At 40.7% G+C, this 21,607-nt stretch overlaps 1 protein-coding gene across 4 annotated transcripts in view; it reads left to right on the plus strand.

Moving 5' to 3' along the window:
• The window catches only part of APC (APC, WNT signaling pathway regulator), a 223,955-nt gene extending 202,688 nt beyond the window's left edge, over nt 1-21,267 (plus strand). For all 4 annotated transcript variants that reach the window (XM_019517263.1, XM_019517265.1, XM_019517264.1 and 1 more), the window contains 6 exons: nt 992-1,087; nt 5,561-5,700; nt 6,801-6,878; nt 8,906-9,022; nt 13,907-14,121; nt 14,661-21,267. In XM_019517263.1, the coding sequence (XP_019372808.1) occupies nt 992-1,087; nt 5,561-5,700; nt 6,801-6,878; nt 8,906-9,022; nt 13,907-14,121; nt 14,661-21,228 (7,214 nt within the window). In that variant the 3' untranslated portion in view covers nt 21,229-21,267. The remainder of the gene's footprint in view (nt 1-991; nt 1,088-5,560; nt 5,701-6,800; nt 6,879-8,905; nt 9,023-13,906; nt 14,122-14,660) is intronic.
• The last annotated feature ends 340 nt before the right edge of the window (nt 21,268-21,607 follow it).

Raw genomic sequence — 21,607 nt, forward strand, 5'->3', positions numbered from 1 at the left:
GTATATTATAGAAGCATTTAACTTTTAACCTGAATTTTCAATTGTGTGTATATTGTGTTTGTGCATGTAGATAGATTGTAACATATAGATTATATACAGTCTTTTTCACGGTAATTTTTTAAAAACTTATAGTAATACCTGAAAACAGGATGCCATATCCGAAATGCATACTATCTATACACTCTTTCTGAAATACTGTTCTTTAAATAGTAGAATTTAGTACTTTTTCTAAGTGGACTCTTAAGATTTTTTTTGTACTCTGTACGAACTTGTTTTTAAAATTCATGGTAACTGTATTTGTCTTTTTTATTATTATTGTTGTTGTATGTTCTAAATGTTGAATATGTAATGGTTTTTAAAATCCCAATCTTTTACTCAGAGAGAAGGATATTCTAACGAGATATGCATCTCCTTTTTTTTCTTCTTTTTGGCAAAATTGGTCTTAGAAGGGTACAAATAGAGCAGTCTAGCTCCAGTCTATTCAATGTAATGCAAGCAACTATTAAGGATACCCTGTGTATGATAGATCAGGGAATTTTAAGCTATTACAGTATTGTCACTGTAAAATAAATGCACTTTTTAAGAGAAAAAATGTTAAAGTATCAATTTAACTTTTCTAACAGTGTTTCTGATTTAAGGGGAAACGTTTCCGTTCTTTCCACCAGTGCCCACTGTCAAGTTAATTAGCCAAATAAATGTATTAGCCTTCAAAATCTACTTGTTTGATAAGGTGGAAATTCCTATTTACAAGGAATATTTGCAGCACCAGAAATTACATATCTAGAAGTTTGGTTATACGTATGCGTAAGTCGGTCCACAAATCATTTTCATTAGAATGCAAAATTAATTTGGTCTTTTCTTGCATTTTTTCAGTAATCCAACTAAAATTTACTTTGAAATTGTATTCCCTTGAAGGTATATTATCTTGACCGCACCCTTTTAATAGACCAAGTAAATATTAATTGTTTCCTTTTCGGGTGGGGTGGAACAGTGCCAGCTCCAGTTGACCATCAGATCTGTCCTGCAGTGTGTGTTCTGATGAAACTGTCATTTGATGAAGAACATAGGCATGCAATGAATGAGCTTGGTAAGAGCAAATATTTTTCTATATACATCTGTTAGAAGTTTTTAACTGTGCTTTCATGTGTGTTATATAGAAATCCAATAAGGTTGTTCAATATTGCCACAAGTGTAGATAAATCCCCTGTTAATATAGGTCAACGACCCTGTCCCCAGGTGATTCTTTTGAGCCTGTTGGAATGATATGGTGATCTCAACCCAGTTTTTATTTGATGAATTATTAACTGATTTGCCATCACAATTGCTGGCAGCTGATATAGTTGGTGATTTTTGGAAGACCACGGAAACCGCATGTTGGGAATTGTGGAAGGGTTGGATTGCTCCATGGAGACAACCCTATTTCCAAGTTGAAATTAAGGCACATTGGCACACTTTCTGAGTGCAAACTTGCCCAAATTAATGCCTATTAATGTACACAGGTCTCCAGCCACCTTTAATGAGCGTTAAGAAGCACATATTATTTCTCTTGGGAAGAGAATTCATCAATAAGAATAAGAATTATGCAGTAGTAATCATCAGGTGTTCTACATAGCCTTTATTCTAATTGTTCTGATCTTGTCAGATGAAAAGAGAACTGTGCTTTGACACGTGCACTTGGTGGGTAAAGTAAAAGGATGCGCCCATTTTACACTTCATAAATACTCATCATGCACACATTACACTGAGACTTTCTTTGAAGTCATTCATAGTTATCTTTTGCAGTGTCTGCACACACACATGTATATATTGCATTCAAATGTGCCTTCAGGTTCCTCATTCTCTTTCCCTGGAAAGTGGCTTGGCATCCATAGTGCTCCAGTTTGCAGCAAGTACAGACTGTGCAAAGAAAATAGGCCATTATTTAATGGTGTATTTTTAGGACAAACGGTGCATCTACACATGCAATTAGCATGTAGCAATAAACTCTGGTGCAGTTTGTGCTGGAGGTATTGCTCCCAGGCGCAACATTTACATATGCATTCAAGACCACAGCATGTTGCCCACCCCTGGCTTGTTTGGGGGGGGGGGAGCAGCAGCCTGCCAGCCCAGGGCTGCTCTACCCTGGGTCACATGCGGGGCACAAAGGTGCTACAGTGTGCAGCTGGCTGGCAGGCAGCCCCCACACTGTAGCACTCTCGTGTCCCAGTCAGCCACAGTCACTGTACATGCATTTCAGCACACATAACTACTCCACTGTAGGATAGTACTATCCTACAACGGAGTTAGTTGATTTAATGTGCCCTAATGCGGGCGCATGTATAGACAGTGATGTTTTACTGTGGAGCTAATTAATCAGTTCTGTGGTAAAGCTCATATTTAGATGTACCCACATTTATTTACTTTGTTCTCTAACAGCTCTACTTAGAGATAACTGGTACATGTACATATTCCAGCCAAATGCATGAGTGCCTGGAGCAGGGGTCAGAGTGCCAAAAACACACACAGCCTTGACTTGTAAGACGTCAGCATGCCATTGACGGACAGTTGGGGAGCCATGAGGAGCCCAATCCTTGTTGTGGCAGCACAGCCCCAGCCCCTTCCCCACCATCTGCCTCAAGACGTGAGTGCACCCACCACCAGCAACAAGCCAGGCTGGGGCTCTGCAGATTTCAGTGCAGCTGCTTGCAGCCTCCCTGCTTCCCCACAGCCAGTTCAGGTTCTGGACAGGCTCCTGCCTCCCACCATGGAGCCCAGACTGTTCACAGCAGGTGGCAGGGAGGCTGCTAGCAACTGCACCAGGGTCTCTGGAGCCCCGGCCTGGCTCATTGCTGGTTACAGGTGCACATGCACCTTGGTGGACAGTGAGGAAGAGGCAGGGACCACACTGCCACAAGGATCAGGCCCCTTGTGGTTCTCCCGCTGTCTGCCCTGAGGCCTGTGGGCCAAGCAGAAAGTCTTCTCATGCCATGCTCTGGCCTAGAGCATCCAAGTCAGATGTCTCATTGAGAGCCCACATGGGAACAGTGCTGTCCCCAGCCAAAGGCATAAGGACAGGCAAGGGCATATATGCTGCCTTTGTAGGGACCATAACTAGAAGTCTCTGATTAGATATGAGGTGCATGTGTACCTGTATGTGGTATACTTATGTGCATAGTACATCCCAAAGAACAACCGTTACCGTAAGTGTAAATGACTTTCTTAAAATGAACTGATGGCCCAAATTCTCTGAACTGTATGCTTGATGTACACAGGGGGTGGAAGCAAGGATGACCAGTGAATATCAGGTCAATAACCAGTGCAAGATAGATAAAGAAGTGAAGAGGGAGGTCTCTATTATACTGGCTGTCACTGGTCTGGGGGCACTATGTAGTACCAGAGGATCAGCATGATATGGCATCCAGACGAGTTTCCCATTTGTTCAGCCAAAACCCTTTATGTGTTGGATCTTGGGAGAGGAAGTGTTACATGAACTAGCTGGCAGCCCTAGACCCTTGAAGGACTTTCACAGGCTTGGAGAATTCTCCATTGCTCAGATCCTCTAGGTAGATGGATACAAAGCAGCTGCATTGTGGCTGTGAGTCTAACCCAATATGCTTTTAGCAGGCAACTTTACCTTGTACATGATTTAAAACTGAAAAAATTGTACTTAAAATTACTTAGGCACGTGTTTCGTAGAGAAAGTGTGCATGGGATAGCTTGTTTTCAGTAGATTGAGAAAAAAACAGTACAGAATATAGGATGTGCTTCCTGGATGGAAAATTATTTTCAGTATTTCATTTTTTTTTTTTCAACCAGTGGTCCAAAGCTTACTTTAATGTGCATGCTCCAAAGCCTGTATTTATTGCAAAAATCATGAATATCCTCCTTGGTATTTCCACAATGTTTGCATTATAGTATACGATGGGCAGGAACTTGGATACATTCCTGTGCCGGGAATTCTTATTGGCTAGTTCCTAGGTGCTTTGGATTGCTTTTTGGAGGCAGCTATCTGTCCATTGCCAAATACAAGCAATTTGTATCACCTTTCTGAGGCAAGGAGCCTAAATTCAGACTTTTCAGTGCTTAAATAGAGGCATCTCTGAGAATGATTTGGATCTGGCTTTTAATGCCTTACCTATTAAAAAACAAAACAAAAGAAAAAACCCCAACTTTTTGCGTATATGACTTTTCCAGCATCATGTTAGGAACGCTGTGACAGAAATGCACTCTGTTCCAGGGTGACAGTCCTATGCCTAAGCCATCAGACTGTTCTTCCTGTCCCCTACCTTGTTCACTACATCCTCCAGCTTCTGCAACAAATGAGGCATTGGGCCTCAGTAGACAACCTTAATTCATTCCTAGGATGTGGTTCATCTAGTGAACTGACTATGGCAGGGGAGATCCTAAGGAAGAGATCCGAAGGAAGAAATACATGCCCATATAATTTTAAAAAATCATAATTTACACAAACAAGAGGGCTGAATTAGAATTGCAAAGATGACCTTGTCTCTGCCATTTTGTAATTTGTGAGTGCTTGACTTTGCAAACAAAATAATTTTAAAGTAGTTGCTTTGGGCTTAAGGCTTTAAAAAACAAGCTGAAAAAAGTATAAGATCCATCAGGTTGAAGTATGTTGGCCATCCACATAGATCATTGCACTGTTAGAATCCTTAGATCCACAGCACACACCTCTAACACTTTAGTTAAAGCTGGTGGCAAACTCACCTGGGGCCCCAGGCTGGATCCAGACTGCGAGACTCTTTGCGGGCCATATCCAACCTGGGGCGTGCTCCTCTGCATTTGAGTCCAGGTTCTTCTTCTCTTTGCTTTTTACTGCTTGGAAATAAATAGAGAGGCATTGACAGCCAAGAAGAGGTATCCCCTGGCAAAAGGGAGGGTAAGTAGTGTTACTAGTCCTGCTGAGCTGTTGCACACCTAGGAAGCTGGTCATCACTGTCCCCATAAGGCAGTCTGGTTGCTATGTAAGAGCTTTTTGGGAATAGGGAATACTCAGTATGGATTAAATCTTTAGATATCTATAAAAGGCTCTACTGAGTATATGCTAACTGGTTTTTTAGTAACTTAGCTAGATTTTGGAAGATTTTCACGGGAACAACATGTCATGGCTGTGCCAGCAGAGTATGAGCCTTTTCACCCCTGCCTCAATCAATTTTAAATTCCAAAACATGGAGGTATGCTTGCCAGTGAAATGGTTATTAAAAAATGTATTTAGTTCAGATCTTGTTCTCAGAAGTAGCCAAGCCATTTATGAAAGTACCGTGCTCTCCCAAAAAGCATCAACCAGAAACAGACGCAAGGAATGGAAAAAATCTTATTGAATTTGATATTTTTTTGATCAGCTAAAAACTGAGTCTTAAAGCAGAAATTTTTAGGTAGTTTCAGCTATAGATGTTCCTATCAGTTCTGCTTAAAATTTGTATGTACTTTATTGACATTATTTTGCACCATTTTTGGTACATTATTTTGTACAGCTATTTTTGTGTTGTCTCTACTTTGGAGAAGGAAGACCAAAAATGCCACACTTCTAATATTGCCTTTAATTATAATTTTTATTGTATAGGAGGTTTACAAGCCATCGCAGAACTGTTGCAAGTGGATTGTGAAATGTATGGACTAACAAATGACCACTACAGTGTTACATTAAGACGGTATGCAGGAATGGCTTTGACAAATTTGACTTTTGGAGATGTGGCAAACAAGGTATATTTTGAAATTAGTTTTGTACATAATTTTACATTTTATAACATAATTTTGTTTCTGAGTTAAATTTTATTTCTCAGAAAAGTGAGAGGGTGATGTTTAATCCCCAAGGCAAGTTTATAAAAGGGCCATGGGACAGCTGTGACATTTCATTGGTAGGCTGTAACACCAATGACTAAACATTGCATTAAAAAATATAATAGCACCTCTGTTCCAAAAATATTTGGGTTCAGGTTGACCTTTAAATTAGGGATCAGAGTCTTTGGTTTGTTTGGATTTTTTGTCTTGTTTTTTAGTATGAATTAATATAGTCCATATACCCAAACAGAGACTTAATTGACACTAAATTACATACTTCTCTTGGAAAATTATGCAAAGTTTTTCTAGCCCCATAGATTTGAGCTTACTACACAGATCCAAATTCAGAGTATTGTAATGCTAGTTGTCCAGCCAAAGAATAGTGCAGCTGTTATAAAAATTGTATTTTTAATAAATTTGCCTGTTTTTCTGCACTATATCTTATCAAATTAATTCCTTGTGCAAGTGATATAATTTTTAGGTTGATAGTTATTAAGAATAATCTCATTTTTCCCCTGATGTAAGGAATGATTTTTTTTATTCAGGTCAAGATTAAAATGATTCAAAGTGTTTCTGGATGCAGAATGAAATAAGCTTTTATTTAAAAAAATATGATCAGGAGTAAACAACATACTCATTGGAGTAAAATTTAAGTAGATAATAAGTAATTATCTTGTCAGATTTAGCAAAAAATGACATATAAAGTATGTTATTGGGACCTGATGTAAATAAGCTCAAGACTAGTCCATGTCTGGTCCTGGACCCATTATTAGAAAGATAAAATTTGAACAATTGATTAGTAGATCTATGCTGCTCCTTCCTCCCCAGAATTGAGCCTGAAAATCATGCTCAGCTTTTAAGTGGTTGTAGAATTTGAATTAAATGTCTGTAACTGAAAAACCAATAACATTGAGATATTTTTTAACCCAAATCAGCAGGGGTGACTAGTTTATTATGTGAGAACTGTGTGCATCTGTCATTTTGTATATTTTAATAGCCTCTTCCCTTTTTTCCCCTGAAAGGCTACATTGTGTTCTATGAAGGGCTGCATGAGAGCTCTTGTTGCCCAGTTAAAATCTGAGAGTGAAGACTTGCAGCAGGTAACTTTTTTTTCCTTTGAGAAGGAAACATTCCCCTCCAAGAATCATTTCACTGATTTGCTCTGTCTTCCATCACATCATAGTGAAACTTTTAATTTGCGCTTGCATTATGTTCTTCTCTAATTTCTTACATTCCTCCCACTCATCTGTCCTTAGCACTCTGTTCTCTTCCTCCACTCATAGTTGACTTCATGCATTTTCTTATGCTTTATGGTCCCAAGGGACTGAGATTGCAGTTGGGGGTATCTTAAGCATATTTCTTCTCTGACATTTCCCATATGGTGAAAGAAAGTAAATAGTGGCTGAAGAGTCTCTGCCTCAAAGGATATTCTACTTTACGCTGGATTAGGTTGTTCTACAAACAGTATGTTATAAAGTGTCCATGCTGCACCAAGGCATCTAGTCTGGTGTCTTGACCCTCCATAAAGATTTTTTTTTAAAGATTTGTAAATAGACATTTCTTTAAAAGAGCATTTGGAATGATCCTGAGTGTTTGACCAAGAAATCTTACCTCAGTACCAGGAAAACTACTTGACATTGCAAGTGAAAATAGAATTGAAAACCACCTTGAAACCACCACATATAAAAGAACAAATCATCACAGTTTTTAGAAAGGAAAAACAACAAAACAGTGGATGAAGGAGCACTGCTAAAGATAAATTGATTTAAACTTTAAAGAACTCTTTGACAAAATACCTCACACCTCCTAGAGAAGCTAAATAATCATAAATGAAAGAGTAGATAAGAGACAATGAAAGATAACAGTGGGGAGCCTCTGATTTAATAATTAGGACAGATGTTAAATGTATGGATTAATAATCTGGAAAGGAAGGTGAATAGCATGGTGCCAACATCTTTAGAATTAGTTAAATTAATCAAGAGTAGAGAAGATTATGAGGAATGGAAGTATATATCAAATCAAAGAATGTGTGCCTTTGAAAAATTCAGGGTAAGGCTTGTTGGAAGAAACAAATTAAAATATCTTTACACGTTCTTGAGTTAACCAGCTATAAGCACTCAGGAGAAAAGGCCTTGATGCTGCAGGAACAGCTCAATGGAAAATTCTCCTCATTATGAAGCAATAGTTTAAAAGGCAAACAACAGTAGTTAAAAGCAAACTATGAAGCAGTAGTTTAAAAACAATAGTTTAAAAACTATTAAAATGGTGAGAAAATAATGTTGAAACTATTTAATGCCTACACCTGGAATACTAGATGTAGTTTTGTATAGAATATATTCTCAGTGAGAAGAACAACAGCAGAAATGTAAGGAGCATAGAAATAGATAAGAGACGTATTTAAAGAGAAGTTGAAAAGGGGACTGTTCATTATAGGAAAGACAGAAATGAGGACATGATAGTTGTATAAGCACATTAGAATGGTAAAAGGCACAAATTGTGTACTCCTGTTTGCCCTTACACAAGAATAGGTAGATGAAAAATAAATTTTAATTTGCAAATAATTAACCTTAGAAATTGTTCCTGCAAAATAGCACTGACGCTTAGGACCCAGTGAAGTTCAAATAAGGATTATGCACTTCTATGGATAATTAGACCATGAAATGCTAACCTGTCTATTTTATAAGGGATGTAGGTTCTCATGGTTCAGGGCATAATTACCTACAAATTAGTTGGGTTAGGTTATTCTGCAGCTCTCTACTGTAGGGGTTCTTCCATTCCTAAGTACTAGCTGCTGTCAGAGAAAGCATACTGTGGAGTAGAACTCTTAGCTACCATTCAGTTTTGCAACTAGTGGTTCATTCCAGTTCTACAAAGTTTTTTTTTTTTTCTTTTTACCCAAAAGATGAAAGAAAATATTTGTTGATGCATATATTTTTGTTGAGCTATAAACCCACATTAGAGGGACACTAAATAGGAGCAAACTTCTAATGTACAAGCTAGCCCAGTGGCGTGAGAGAGAACTCCAAACTTGTCACTTCCGTTCAGAAGCTGTAAAGAGGAAAGGGTCATCATATCATCTGGTGAAAAACTCAGTATGTTGAGATGTATTTTCCTTTTATGTTTGCAGGTCATTGCAAGTGTTTTGAGGAATTTGTCCTGGCGAGCAGATGTCAACAGTAAAAAGACTTTGCGTGAAGTTGGAAGTGTGAAAGCTTTGATGGAATGTGCTTTGGAAGTTAAAAAGGTATTGTTTGTAAAAGATGTAGTATATTTTTAAAGGCCTGTATGAATTTTTCTTCTTAGACACAGAAAAAAATATTGTTACCCTTTTGTCCTCAGCCATTAGCCAAATATTCAGGTTCTTCTAGTTTGTTTCCATTAGGAAAAAAAATGCTGATGGAGTCGAGTATTCTTTGTTGTAATCCTGTTCAGTTGCAAACCATTGATCCCAAGTACTGTTTCCCACACGCACAACAGGAATCAAGCACAAGGCAGTTCCTTTGCTGAAAATTCCAAAGCTTTGTCCAGCCAGCAAATCTCCAGTCCCCAAATCTCCCTTTTTTTCTTTCTCCCAGGATAACACTTTCAGTGCTTAACTTGCCATCAGCTGCCTAGCTTCTTTGGCTGCTTTTTGGTATTTCAGCTGACAAGAGTACATGCCTCCATCAAACAGGGTTCTAAAATTTCTTTGCTCATGTGGCTCAGTGTCTGACTGGCCTTGCATGCAACTTGTGTTTTGGTGGTGAATTATAGTGTTTTATGTACTCTCCTCCTAGAAGGAGCTTGACTGTTTATTATATGTATCCACAGTTGGAGGGTGTTTTTATACCAGGGGTGGGCAAAATACTACCCACAGGCTGGATCCAGCTTGCCAAGGCATTTTCTGGCCTGCAGCAGATCCCTTGGTCCTGCCCAACCCATGCACAGGGGGCAACCCAGGCTATGGCATTGCCAGTCCTGCTGCTCCCAGGTTCCCAGGGAGTTGGAGTAGCGTGACACCTGGATTTGCTTCCCAGCAGCCCCAGCTCTCAGTTGCTGCCTCCACTGGATCCAGCCCCACTGCCTGGGCACCCTAGTGAGTCTCCCTCATTGCTGCCACCAGGGTGGGACCCATGAGGGCAGGGTGGATGGGATGGGGCTGGGGGCAGGCATGAAGTGGTGTTCCAGAGCAAGATGGGCAGATGAGGTTGGGATCATGGGGCAGAGACAGTGTGGGGCCCTGGCCATGATCCACTACCTGCATGCCCCTGTGATGCATGCGGGTTCCACGGGCAGGGGTGTGCAGAGAATGGATTGTGGCCTGGCCCTAGCCCCACCCTGCACTGTTACCATGCCAGGATCCCAGACCAAGGCCTGGATGCAGTTCCCTGCCTACCCATGGCCTTATCCCATCTGCCTCGCTATGTGCCCTGCCTGTGCTGGTCCCAGTTGGTTTCCATGGAAACCCCAGAATCGTGAAGTGGTTACGGTGTGGGGCTGGGACCCAAGACAGAGGCATGATCTGCTCCCTGCACAACCCTGCCCACAGAACTGGTGCTCATCACAGGGGCATGCAGGCAGTGGCCAGAATGGGGCTAGAGCTAGGGCTGGGATTTGGGGGAGTGGCATCTGGGAGTGGGACGGGCAGGCAGAGCTGGGGCTGAGACCACAGGGTGGCGACAACACAGGGCCAGAGTCCCATGATCCCAGCCTTGGCCCTGCCCACCTACCCATCCCACTCCTGGACGCCACTCCCCGCCCACCCACAGCCCCATTCTGGCCAATCATGAAGCAGAGCTGCAGTCTGCTCCTTGCATGCTCCTGCCTGCAGAGCAAGCACCCATCACAGGTATGTGTAGGCAGATCACAGCTCCGCTCTGTGCTCAGCTGGGATGGAGCCAGGGCTGGGATCTGGGGGAGTGGCATCCAGGAGTGGGATAGATGGGTGGAGCTGAGGCTGGAATCACAGGGCACCTGCCCACCCAGCCATCTTGTTCCTGGATGCCGCTCCCTGCTCGCCTGCAGCCCCATTCCAGACAAGAGCAGAGCAGAGCTGAGCTGAGCTGTTATCCACTGCCTGCACACCCTTGCAGCAGGCACCAATTCTGCAGGCAAGGACCAGATTGCAGCTCTGCCCTAGGTTGTGGCTCCATGATGTCACCCCACTGCAGGCAGGGTGTACAGCCAGGCGGACAGGATGGGGCCGCTTAGGGATTTTGGTGAGCTGTTGCGTGGGGGAGAGGTGTGCTGACCCAGCTATAGTAGCTCACCAAAAATCCTTGCGTGGCCTGTGGGCCCAAATACTTCCCCACCCCTGTTTTAGACTCACTGTTTTCAGTGATGGTTTCATTCAGTCTCTGTCATAACAGTATATTTCTTACTACTAAGTTAGGAAAGTGCAAGTAAAATAAAAACATTCCCAGCTTGTATTTAGTGCTAATAAAATAGTGTATAAATCATTTCTGGGGTTTGGTTATAGTCACGTTCGTCTAAGGACATAGGCAGACAAGGTATATAAATTGTTTATAAGTTAATTGTAATTTAGGTTTTGTAATTGTAGCTTTGAAGGATCAGAGTGTCACCAAATATGTACAAACAATTATTCTAATTTTCTGTTAGGCATACTGCAAAGGGAATTATAGATTCCTTTGCTTACTGAATTGCAAAATCATCTCTGTATACTTTAAAATAAGACTGTAAAAAGCAAATATTATGTAAAATATATAGTCTAATGGTTCTTAAACTTTTCCATAACCAGCCTTCCCAAGGTGCTTTCTTATTTACTATATAGGAAGAACAGGGTGCTCACAAGCTCCTGTACCTGTTCAGGACCACCCTGGAGTTGTGATCTCTAGTGGAAAATTCAGCTCCTCCCTTGAAGAAGAGCTTTCAGAGCAGGCTAGTGTTGATCAGTGACTAATTCAGCAAGGGAAATTATGGTCCCTTCCATAGGTGCTGACTCGGTGGGTGACTGAGGCTCAAGTACCCACTGAAAAAAATTAGCGGATGCTTAGCACCCATGAGCCACAGCTGTTTTGGTTTTAAATATTAGATCTCTGTGGCTGCTTGCAGATGTTAAAACAAAACAAAATTGCGCTTTGCTAGAAGAAGCAGCGCGTTACTTCAACCCAGCTCTGCAGCATCTGTAAAGATTGGGCCCTTCAGCGGGGTTTTTTGGCACTTATCAATCAGCTATTAGATAAAAGAGCCAAAAAAACCCCCAGCTAAAGTCCTGGATCTTTACAGACATTGGGTGAGAAGGGTTGAAGTAACAGGCTGCCGCTTCTGGGCATGTGCAGGGCTCGGCACACAAACACAGGAAAAAAAAAAAAAAAAAGCACCCATCGGTAAAAACCAAAATTGGCACCTATGGTCCCTTCTCTGAGCTGAAATTAATTATCTGAAACTTTGGTACCTGAAGGCTATTACACTTCATTTTTGAAGTGGAAACTGCTGCTCTTGGGTGCCCATTTCCTCACTTAAAACAGTGATTTGTATGTGTTGTTGGACTAGTATTTAATAAAGTGTACAGCATTAACAGCCTCATCAGGTACATTTCCTACTTCCCCTGGCATCTCTTCTGCTCTCAAAGCTCCATGGTGAATGAAACCATCCATCAAAATGGTTTGTGATGCAGTAGTTAGGGATTTAGTCACTGGGGTGTAAACAGTCATTGCATTTCTCCCAGAAGAACCTTTTTGTCTCAGGATCCTACAGAGGTACATCAGTTGTTCCACTTTAAGTAAGTACCTGTGATGTACACAAGATAAACTGTTCTAACACTTTTTCACAGGACAATGTCTGTAAATTAATAGGGGCTCATTCAATTTAATTGCTAGTCATTCCAGGGACAATCCTGTGAGGCCAGGGTCTGTCCCTGGCCACCTAGTGGCAGAGGTGTAGCAATGCAGTTTGAAATGGCTACGTGTGTAACAGACTGTGCCACTCCTTTTATCCTGCATTTTGACTGCGATCAATCAGGGCCACCTCAAATTAGATGTCTTTTTACAGACCAGTTAATTGAGATGATTTTTCCCTCATCCCTCAAATATCTTTAGGGCAACTAACAAAACAGCAATGACAATCCAACCCCATTGCAAGAACTGATGAATGGAGGCCTTCAAAATCACAGATTGAGTTGGATATCAAAACAGGAAGTCCTCATTCATGAGAATCTTTACAAATGCTAGGTAGACGTTAAAACTGGGTAGGGTAAAACACCTGTAGCTTTTTCCAGTTGCATTAAGAAAAAACAATTGTAATTAATATTTCTAAACAGCTGAACCCACATCTGTAGCTACATTATGAATTGGTCAGCTGGACACATCAATGAAGAAGGGATTTGTTTTAAGTGGCAGTGGCTGATTCTTATATAATGGCATCAGAGGCAGAGTTCAATCAGTGTTTCCCTAAGTGTGTCATATGAGGCCTAGTAGCTTCCACTATTCTGTGTCATGAAGTATGATGTTTAGAGGACTTTTTTGTTGATTTTGTCATTTAATAAAGTTGTCTTCCAGTTTTGTAAATTGAGAAGCTTCTGCTTGAAGAAGTCATTGGTATGTAAAGGTATGTGCTTAGTCTTAAAATAGCTCAGCGTTCCCATTTTAATGGGTTATGTTCCTACCCAGAATTCTTTGTCAGCTACTGTGACAACTCTTTGAAGTAACATGGTAGCTGGCAAGCACATGATGTACATATTTTGGAATTCGCCAGACCTAGTAGGTCTGATCCAAACATGAGAGACGGAAAGGTAAGGAAGTAAGGGTGGTAACAGTAGAGTTGCTGTATGTAAATCAAATTTTGTGGGGAAAATCTGGAGAAATAGTGCCAGCTGCAGGAAGATAGAGAACAAAATATTAGATATCCAAATGCCGCAAAATGGTAAATTCTGTTACAAAATTTTCAAATTTTGCAGCAGATTAAAAGAAAATGCTAAACTTTTATGGTTGCTGAGCTATGCTTTGTCTAGGATTTGTTGAAATTGATGAGGTAGTTCATTCCTCTTAAAGCTGTGGCTTCAGGCTGTCTGCAGATTCCAGCAGGCATTAATGCTCAGTTTATATTTTGTTCACAGTTTTCTCTGAGCACTCTGGACCCTAGGCTGAAAACCCTTGGTCTAATTCCATATAATTTTTTCCTCTCTTCATAGGAATCCACCCTAAAAAGTGTACTGAGTGCCTTATGGAATTTGTCAGCACATTGCACTGAGAATAAAGCTGATATATGTGCTGTGGATGGTGCTCTTGCCTTTTTAGTTGGCACACTAACATACCGGAGCCAAACAAATACTTTAGCCATCATTGAAAGCGGAGGAGGAATACTACGGAATGTTTCTAGCTTGATTGCTACGAATGAGGACCACAGGTAAATCTGCCATCTATTCTTATCTAAATTCTGTAGCAGAAATCTGTTTTAAGAGAGCTCATAAAAAGTTGCAACATAAATCTACATTCCAGATAAGTAGCACAGTCAAGGTTGATTTTATTTTTGATGGTTTTGGTAAGGTAAGCAGTTCCCTTGGGTAACAGTTGTCTGTAAAAAAAGACTTGGGGAAAAAAAAAGCATCTGCTATGCTTGTTAAACACTAAGTAGTAACACTGGCTTCTTCTGGAAGCTTCCATCAGTCATTCCAGCCAGAGAAAACCACCTGGAAAAAATGGCAGCCTACACAGAAGAGGGAGGTGTCAGAGGAAAAGAAACAAAGAGCTGAGAACTGCAGTAGAATATAATTAGCATTTAGGTTATGATTTTAGCAAAGTAAAATACTTTTGTGCTGTAGAAATTAAAACTAATTATCTTGATTAAACACTAAATTTAGCTGCAACTAGATTTGATATGCTTTTGTTTGGTCTTCATCTTTTGGAAATGGCATGTGTTGATTTTAGTTTTCCACTTAATTCCAGGCAGATCTTGAGAGAGAACAGCTGCTTGCAAACCTTACTACAGCACTTGAAGTCGCACAGTTTGACAATAGTCAGCAACGCATGTGGGACCCTGTGGAACCTCTCTGCACGGAATGCAAAGGATCAAGAAGCTCTGTGGGACATGGGAGCAGTTAGCATGCTCAAAAACCTCATTCATTCAAAGCACAAAATGATAGCTATGGGCAGTGCTGCAGCTTTAAGAAACCTGATGGCAAACAGACCAGCAAAATATAAGGATGCCAATATTATGTCTCCAGGTTCAAGCTTGCCATCTCTTCATGTTCGAAAGCAAAAGGCACTCGAAGCAGAGTTAGATGCTCAGCATTTATCAGAGACTTTTGACAACATTGATAATTTAAGCCCCAAAACATCTCACCGTAACAAGCAGAGACATAAGCAAAATCTGTATAGTGAATATGTTCTGGACTCTAATCGACATGACGATGGAATTTGCAGGTCAGAGAGTTTTAATACTGGTAACATGACTGTACTTTCACCATATTTAAATACTACAGTGTTGCCTGGCTCCTCCTCTTCCAACAGAGGAAATATAGAAAACTCTCGGTCGGAAAAGGACAGAAGTTTAGACAGAGAGCGAGCAATGGGATTAAACAGCTATCACACAGCTACAGAAAGCACTGGGAATTCCTCCAAGCGAATAGGAATGCCAATCTCAACTGCTGCAGCTCAAATTGCCAAAGTAATGGAAGAAGTAACAAATATGCATATTCCACAAGAAGACAGAAGTTCTGGATCCACATCTGAAATGCACTGCTTGACAGAAGATAGAAATGCACTAAGAAGAACATCCACTGCCCATGCACATTCAACTACTTATAATTTTCCTAAATCTGAGAATTCAAACAGGACATGTCCTGTGCCTTATGCAAAAATGGAATATAAAAGAGCTTCAAATGATAGCCTAAATAGTGTCAGTAGCAGTGATGGATATGGCAAAAGAGGTCAAATGAAACCTTCCATTGAATCTTACTCTGAAGATGATGAAAGTAAGTTTTGCAGTTATGGACAATATCCAGCTGATTTAGCTCATAAGATACATAGTGCAAATCATATGGATGACAATGACGGAGAACTAGACACCCCTATCAATTATAGTCTTAAATATTCAGATGAACAGTTGAACTCTGGAAGGCAGAGCCCCTCACAGAATGAAAGATGGGCAAGGCCTAAACATATAATAGAAGATGAAATAAAACAAAATGAACAAAGGCAGTCAAGAAGTCAAAATACATCCTATCCCGTATACACTGAAAGTGGTGATGATAAGCATATGAAATACCAGTCACCTTTTGGACAGCAAGAATGTGTTTCTCCTTTCAGATCAAGAAGTTCCAACAGTTCTGAACAAAACAAAGTAGCTTCTACTCTTGGAATGAACCAAAAAGTAAACCAGTCCTTGTGCCAGGTTGATGATTATGATGATGATAAGCCAACCAACTATAGTGAGCGTTACTCTGAGGAGGAGCAGCATGAAGGTGAAGACGACAGACCAACTAATTACAGTATAAAGTATAATGAAGAGGAGCATCATGTAGATCAGCCTATTGATTATAGTCTGAAATACTCAACAGAAGTCCCTCCATCGTCTCAGAAGCCACCTTTCTCTTTTTCAAAAAGTTCATCTGTACAGAGTACTAAAACTGATCATATCTCATCAGGTAGTGGAAACACATCAACTGCTTCAGCCAACTCAAAGAGACAGAACCAGCTTCATCCAAGTTCTGCACAGGGTAGAGGGGGTCATGCTCAGAAGTCTGCTTCCTGTAAAACTCCTTCCATCAATCAGGAAACCATACAGACTTATTGTGTGGAAGATACACCAATATGCTTTTCACGATGTAGCTCTTTGTCATCTTTGTCATCAGCAGAAGATGAAATAGGACGTGAACAAGCCACCCGTGTAACAGATGCAAATAACACTCTGCAGATAGCAGAACTAAAAGAAAATAGTGGGCCTCTATCTACTGAAGGCGCAGTAAGTGAAGTCGCATCAACAACACAACATATTAGAACAAAATCCAATAGAATTCAGACTTCTAGTTTATCTCCATCTGATTCATCTAGACATAAAGCTGTTGAATTTTCTTCAGGTGCCAAATCTCCCTCAAAAAGTGGTGCTCAGACTCCAAAAAGCCCACCAGAACATTATGTGCAGGAGACTCCACTTATGTTTAGCAGATGTACCTCTGTAAGTTCCCTGGATAGTTTTGAAAGTCGTTCAATTGCTAGTTCTGTTCAAAGTGATCCTTGCAGTGGAATGGTAAGTGGTATTATAAGCCCCAGTGACCTTCCAGATAGCCCTGGACAAACAATGCCACCAAGCAGGAGTAAAACACCACCACCCGCTCAAGCAGTTCAGGTAAAGAGGGAAACAGCTAAAGGCAAAGTATCTAATGCTGAGAAGAGAGAATCAGGCCCCAGACAGGCAGCTGTAAATGCAGCAGTTCAAAGAGTTCAGGTATTGCCAGATGCTGATACCTTGTTACATTTTGCTACAGAAAGTACACCAGATGGGTTTTCATGTTCATCCAGCCTAAGTGCTCTGAGTCTTGATGAGCCATTTATACAGAAAGATGTAGAATTAAGAATAATGCCCCCTGTACATGAAAATGAGCATGGAAATGAAACAGAACCTGAACAGCCAGATGATACAAAGGATAACCAAGAGAAGAAAACTGAGAAACCCACTGAAACAGAAAAAGATATACTAGATGATTCTGATGATGATGACATTGAAATATTGGAAGAGTGTATTATTTCTGCAATGCCAACAAAATCTTCACGCAAAGCCAAAAAGCCTTCTCAAAGTACTGCTTCAAAAATACCTCCTCCTGTAGCCAGGAAGCCAAGCCAGCTGCCAGTGTATAAACTTCTCCCTTCACAAAACAGATTGCAGTCTCAAAAACATGTTAGTTTTACACCTGGAGATGATATGCCCCGAGTGTACTGTGTTGAGGGTACACCAATAAATTTTTCAACTGCTACGTCTTTGAGTGATCTCACAATAGAATCGCCACCAAATGAGTTGGCCAATTTGGAAAATGTGGGTACAGGGACCAAATCAGGTGAATTTGAAAAGAGAGATACTATTCCTACAGAAGGCAGAAGTACAGATGATGCTCAAAGAGGGAAAAATTCAACTGCAACTACCTCAGGATTGGATGATGACAAGACAGAAGAAGGTGATATTCTTGCGGAGTGCATTAACTCTGCTATGCCAAAAGGAAAAAGCCACAAGCCTTTTAGGGTGAAAAAGATAATGGATCAAATTCAGCAAGCATCTTCATCTCTAACTAGTAAAAACCAACCAGATGGTGAGAAAAAGAAGCCGACATCACCAGTAAAGCCTGTGCCTCAAACTAATGAGTACAGAGCACGCATAAGAAAAAACACAGAGCCAAAAAGTAATGTTAGTAGTGAACGAAGTTATTCAGACAACAAAGATGCAAAGAAACAGAACCTCAAAAATAACTCGAGAGACTTCAGTGATAAGCTCCCAAATAATGAAGAACGTATAAGAGGAAGCTTTGCATTTGATTCACCTCATCATTACACACCTATTGAGGGGACTCCCTATTGTTTTTCACGGAACGATTCCCTAAGTTCACTAGACTTTGATGATGATGATGTTGACCTTTCTAGGGAAAAGGCAGAATTAAGAAAAGGAAAAGAAACTAAGGAAACAGAAACAAAAGAGTGTACCAATATAGAACAGATTTCAAATCGGCAATCAACTAATAGGTCACAAGCTTGTCAAAAACACCCACCAGGCAGAAATCAGCCAAAAACTTTCCCACAGTCATCCAAAGAGATCCCAGACAGAGGAGCAGCTACAGATGAGAAAATGCAGAATTTTGCTATTGAAAATACCCCTGTTTGTTTTTCTCGCAATTCATCTCTGAGTTCTCTTAGCGATATTGATCAAGAAAACAACAACAACAAGGAAAGTGAAACTACAAACCGGACTGAAGCTCCTGATTCACAGATGGAACCAAGCAGACCGCAAGCTTCTGGTTATGCACCCAAATCATTTCATGTTGAAGATACACCTGTGTGTTTTTCTAGAAACAGCTCCCTAAGTTCCCTTAGTATTGACTCAGAAGATGACCTTCTGCAGGAATGCATTAGTTCTGCCATGCCTAAAAAGAAAAAACCCTCAAGAATGAAAAATGAAGGTGAAAAGAATAGTTCTAGAAATATGGGAGGCATATTAGCAGAAGATCTGACCCTTGATTTGAGAGATATTCAAAGGCCTGATTCAGAGCATGGTTTTTCACCTGATTCAGAGAATTTTGATTGGAAAGCTATTCAGGAAGGTGCAAACTCTATAGTTAGCAGCTTACACCAAGCTGCTGCTGCTGCTTCACTGTCTAGACAAGCTTCATCAGACTCTGATTCCATTCTCTCACTAAAATCAGGCATTTCTTTAGGCTCACCCTTTCATCTTACACCAGACCAAGAAGAAAAGCCCTTTACTAGTAATAAAGGTCCAAGAATTCTTAAGCCAGGGGAGAAAAGTACACTGGAAACTAAGAAAACTGAAACTGAAAATAAAGGAATTAAAGGAGGAAAGAAAGTTTATAAAAGTATGATTACAGGGAAGGTTCGCTCTAATTCAGAAGTTTCAAACCAGTTGAAGCAGCCCCAGCAAACAAATATGCCTTCAATTTCACGAGGTAGAACAATGATTCATATTCCAGGAGTTCGAAATAGCTCCTCAAGTACAAGTCCAGTTGCCAAAAAAGGGCCTCCGCTCAAAAACAACAGCTCCAAAAGTCCCAATGAAAACCAGAGTTCCACTAGTTCCCCAAGAGGAGCTAAATCAGCAGTGAAGACTGAGCCAAGTCTTATAACCAGGCAGCCATCTCAACAGGGTGGATCAAGTAAAGGACCTTCAAGGTCAGGATCTAGAGATTCCACTCCTTCCAGACCTCAGCAGCAGCCCTTAAGCAGACCTCTGCAATCTCCAGGTCGAAACTCAATTTCCCCAGGAAGAAATGGTATAAGTCCTCCTAACAAACTGTCCCAGCTGCCAAGGACATCGTCCCCCAGTACAGCTTCAACTAAGTCCTCAGGTTCAGGAAGAATGTCATACACATCACCGGGCAGACAGATGAGCCAGCAAAACCTTGCTAAGCAGACAGGATTACCTAAAAGTGCCAGTGGCATTCCCAGAAGTGAATCTGCTTCTAAAGGATTAAATCAAATTCTTAGTAGCAGCGGATCAAACAAAAAAACTGAAATATCTAGAATGTCATCCACAAAGTCCAGTGGAAGTGAATCTGATAGATCGGAGAGACCTGTATTAGTGCGCCAGTCAACTTTTATTAAAGAAGCTCCAAGTCCAACACTTAGAAGGAAATTAGAAGAGTCCGCTTCATTTGAATCTCTCTCTCCTCCTAGACCAGATTCTCCTACCAGATCCCAAATACAGACTCCAGTTTTAAGTCCATCACTTCCTGATATGTCTTTATCCACTCATTCAACTGTTCAGACTAGTGGTTGGCGAAAATTACCCCCTAACCTGAGTCCTTCTATAGAGTATAATGATGGGAGGCCAGCAAAACGTCATGATATCGCTCGTTCTCATTCTGAGAGTCCATCTAGACTACCAATCAATAGATCAGGAACATGGAAGCGTGAGCACAGTAAGCATTCTTCATCACTTCCTCGTGTAAGCACTTGGCGAAGAACTGGTAGTTCTTCCTCAATTCTGTCTGCTTCTTCTGAATCCAGTGAAAAAGCAAAAAGTGAAGATGAAAAGCAACAGGGAGGTACTTTTTCTGGACACAAGCAATCTAAAGAAAGTCAAGCGCCAGCAAAAGGGACTTGGAGGAAAATCAAGGAAAATGAAATTCCTCAGATAATGAATAATCCTGCTCAGAATTCCTCCTCAGGTGCTACAAATGGTGCTGATACAAAAACTTTAATTTACCAGATGGCACCTGCTGTGTCTAAGACAGAGGATGTCTGGGTGAGGATTGAAGACTGCCCTATTAATAATCCTAGATCTGGAAGATCACCCACAGGAAATACCCCCCCAGTTATTGACAGTGTTTCAGAGAAGGGGAATACTAATGGTAAAGATTCTAAAGAGGTTCAGGAAAAACAAAATGCAGGAAATGTTCCTGTCCGCACCATTGGGTTAGAAAACCGCCTGAATTCATTCATTCAAATAGACAGTCCAGACAAGAAGGGAGCTGAAACAAAACCTGTGCTGAATAACCCGCCTCCTGCACCAGAGACCAACGAAAGCACTGTTAGCGAACGTACGCCATTCAGTTCCAGTGGCTCAAGCAAACACAGCTCTCCTAGTGGAGCTGTTGCAGCAAGAGTGACTCCTTTCAACTACAATCCAAGTCCTAGAAAGAGCAGTGCAGATAATGGTTCTGCTCGACCATCCCAGATACCAACCCCAGTAAATAACAGCACAAAGAAGCGAGATTCAAAGACTGAAAATACAGACTCTAGTGGAACTCAGAGTCCAAAACGTCATTCTGGGTCTTACCTGGTGACTTCTGTTTAAATACATTTTGGAATAAAAGAAAACCTGATGTATTATTTACAACAGTTATGTAGAAATTTTGTTTCAAATGAAACTTTAAAAGACTTGGGGGAAGTTGGGGTTTTTGTTTCACTTTGTTTTTATTTTTATTTTTTGTATATAGGTTTGATTCTTGTAGAGGGTCCTTGTTCTGCAAGCCAAAAAAATCAAACCCCATTACATTTGTTTTAGTATCTTCTACTTTAGGAAAAAAATACTGTAGTAATTTAGGTAAATATATAGAAGTATTTAACTTCCATTGGAAGATTCTACAATTTCATTTTAATTTATTGCATTTTTGTTTAATGCCTTACAGGAAGGGCCTGAAGAATTTAATAGGGATGAAACCAAAAGGATTCTA

The sequence above is a fragment of the Gavialis gangeticus genome, unplaced genomic scaffold (assembly GCF_001723915.1).
Source record: "Gavialis gangeticus isolate Ggan-Ray unplaced genomic scaffold, GavGan_comp1, whole genome shotgun sequence".
In the NCBI taxonomy this organism is placed as follows: domain Eukaryota; kingdom Metazoa; phylum Chordata; order Crocodylia; family Gavialidae; genus Gavialis; species Gavialis gangeticus.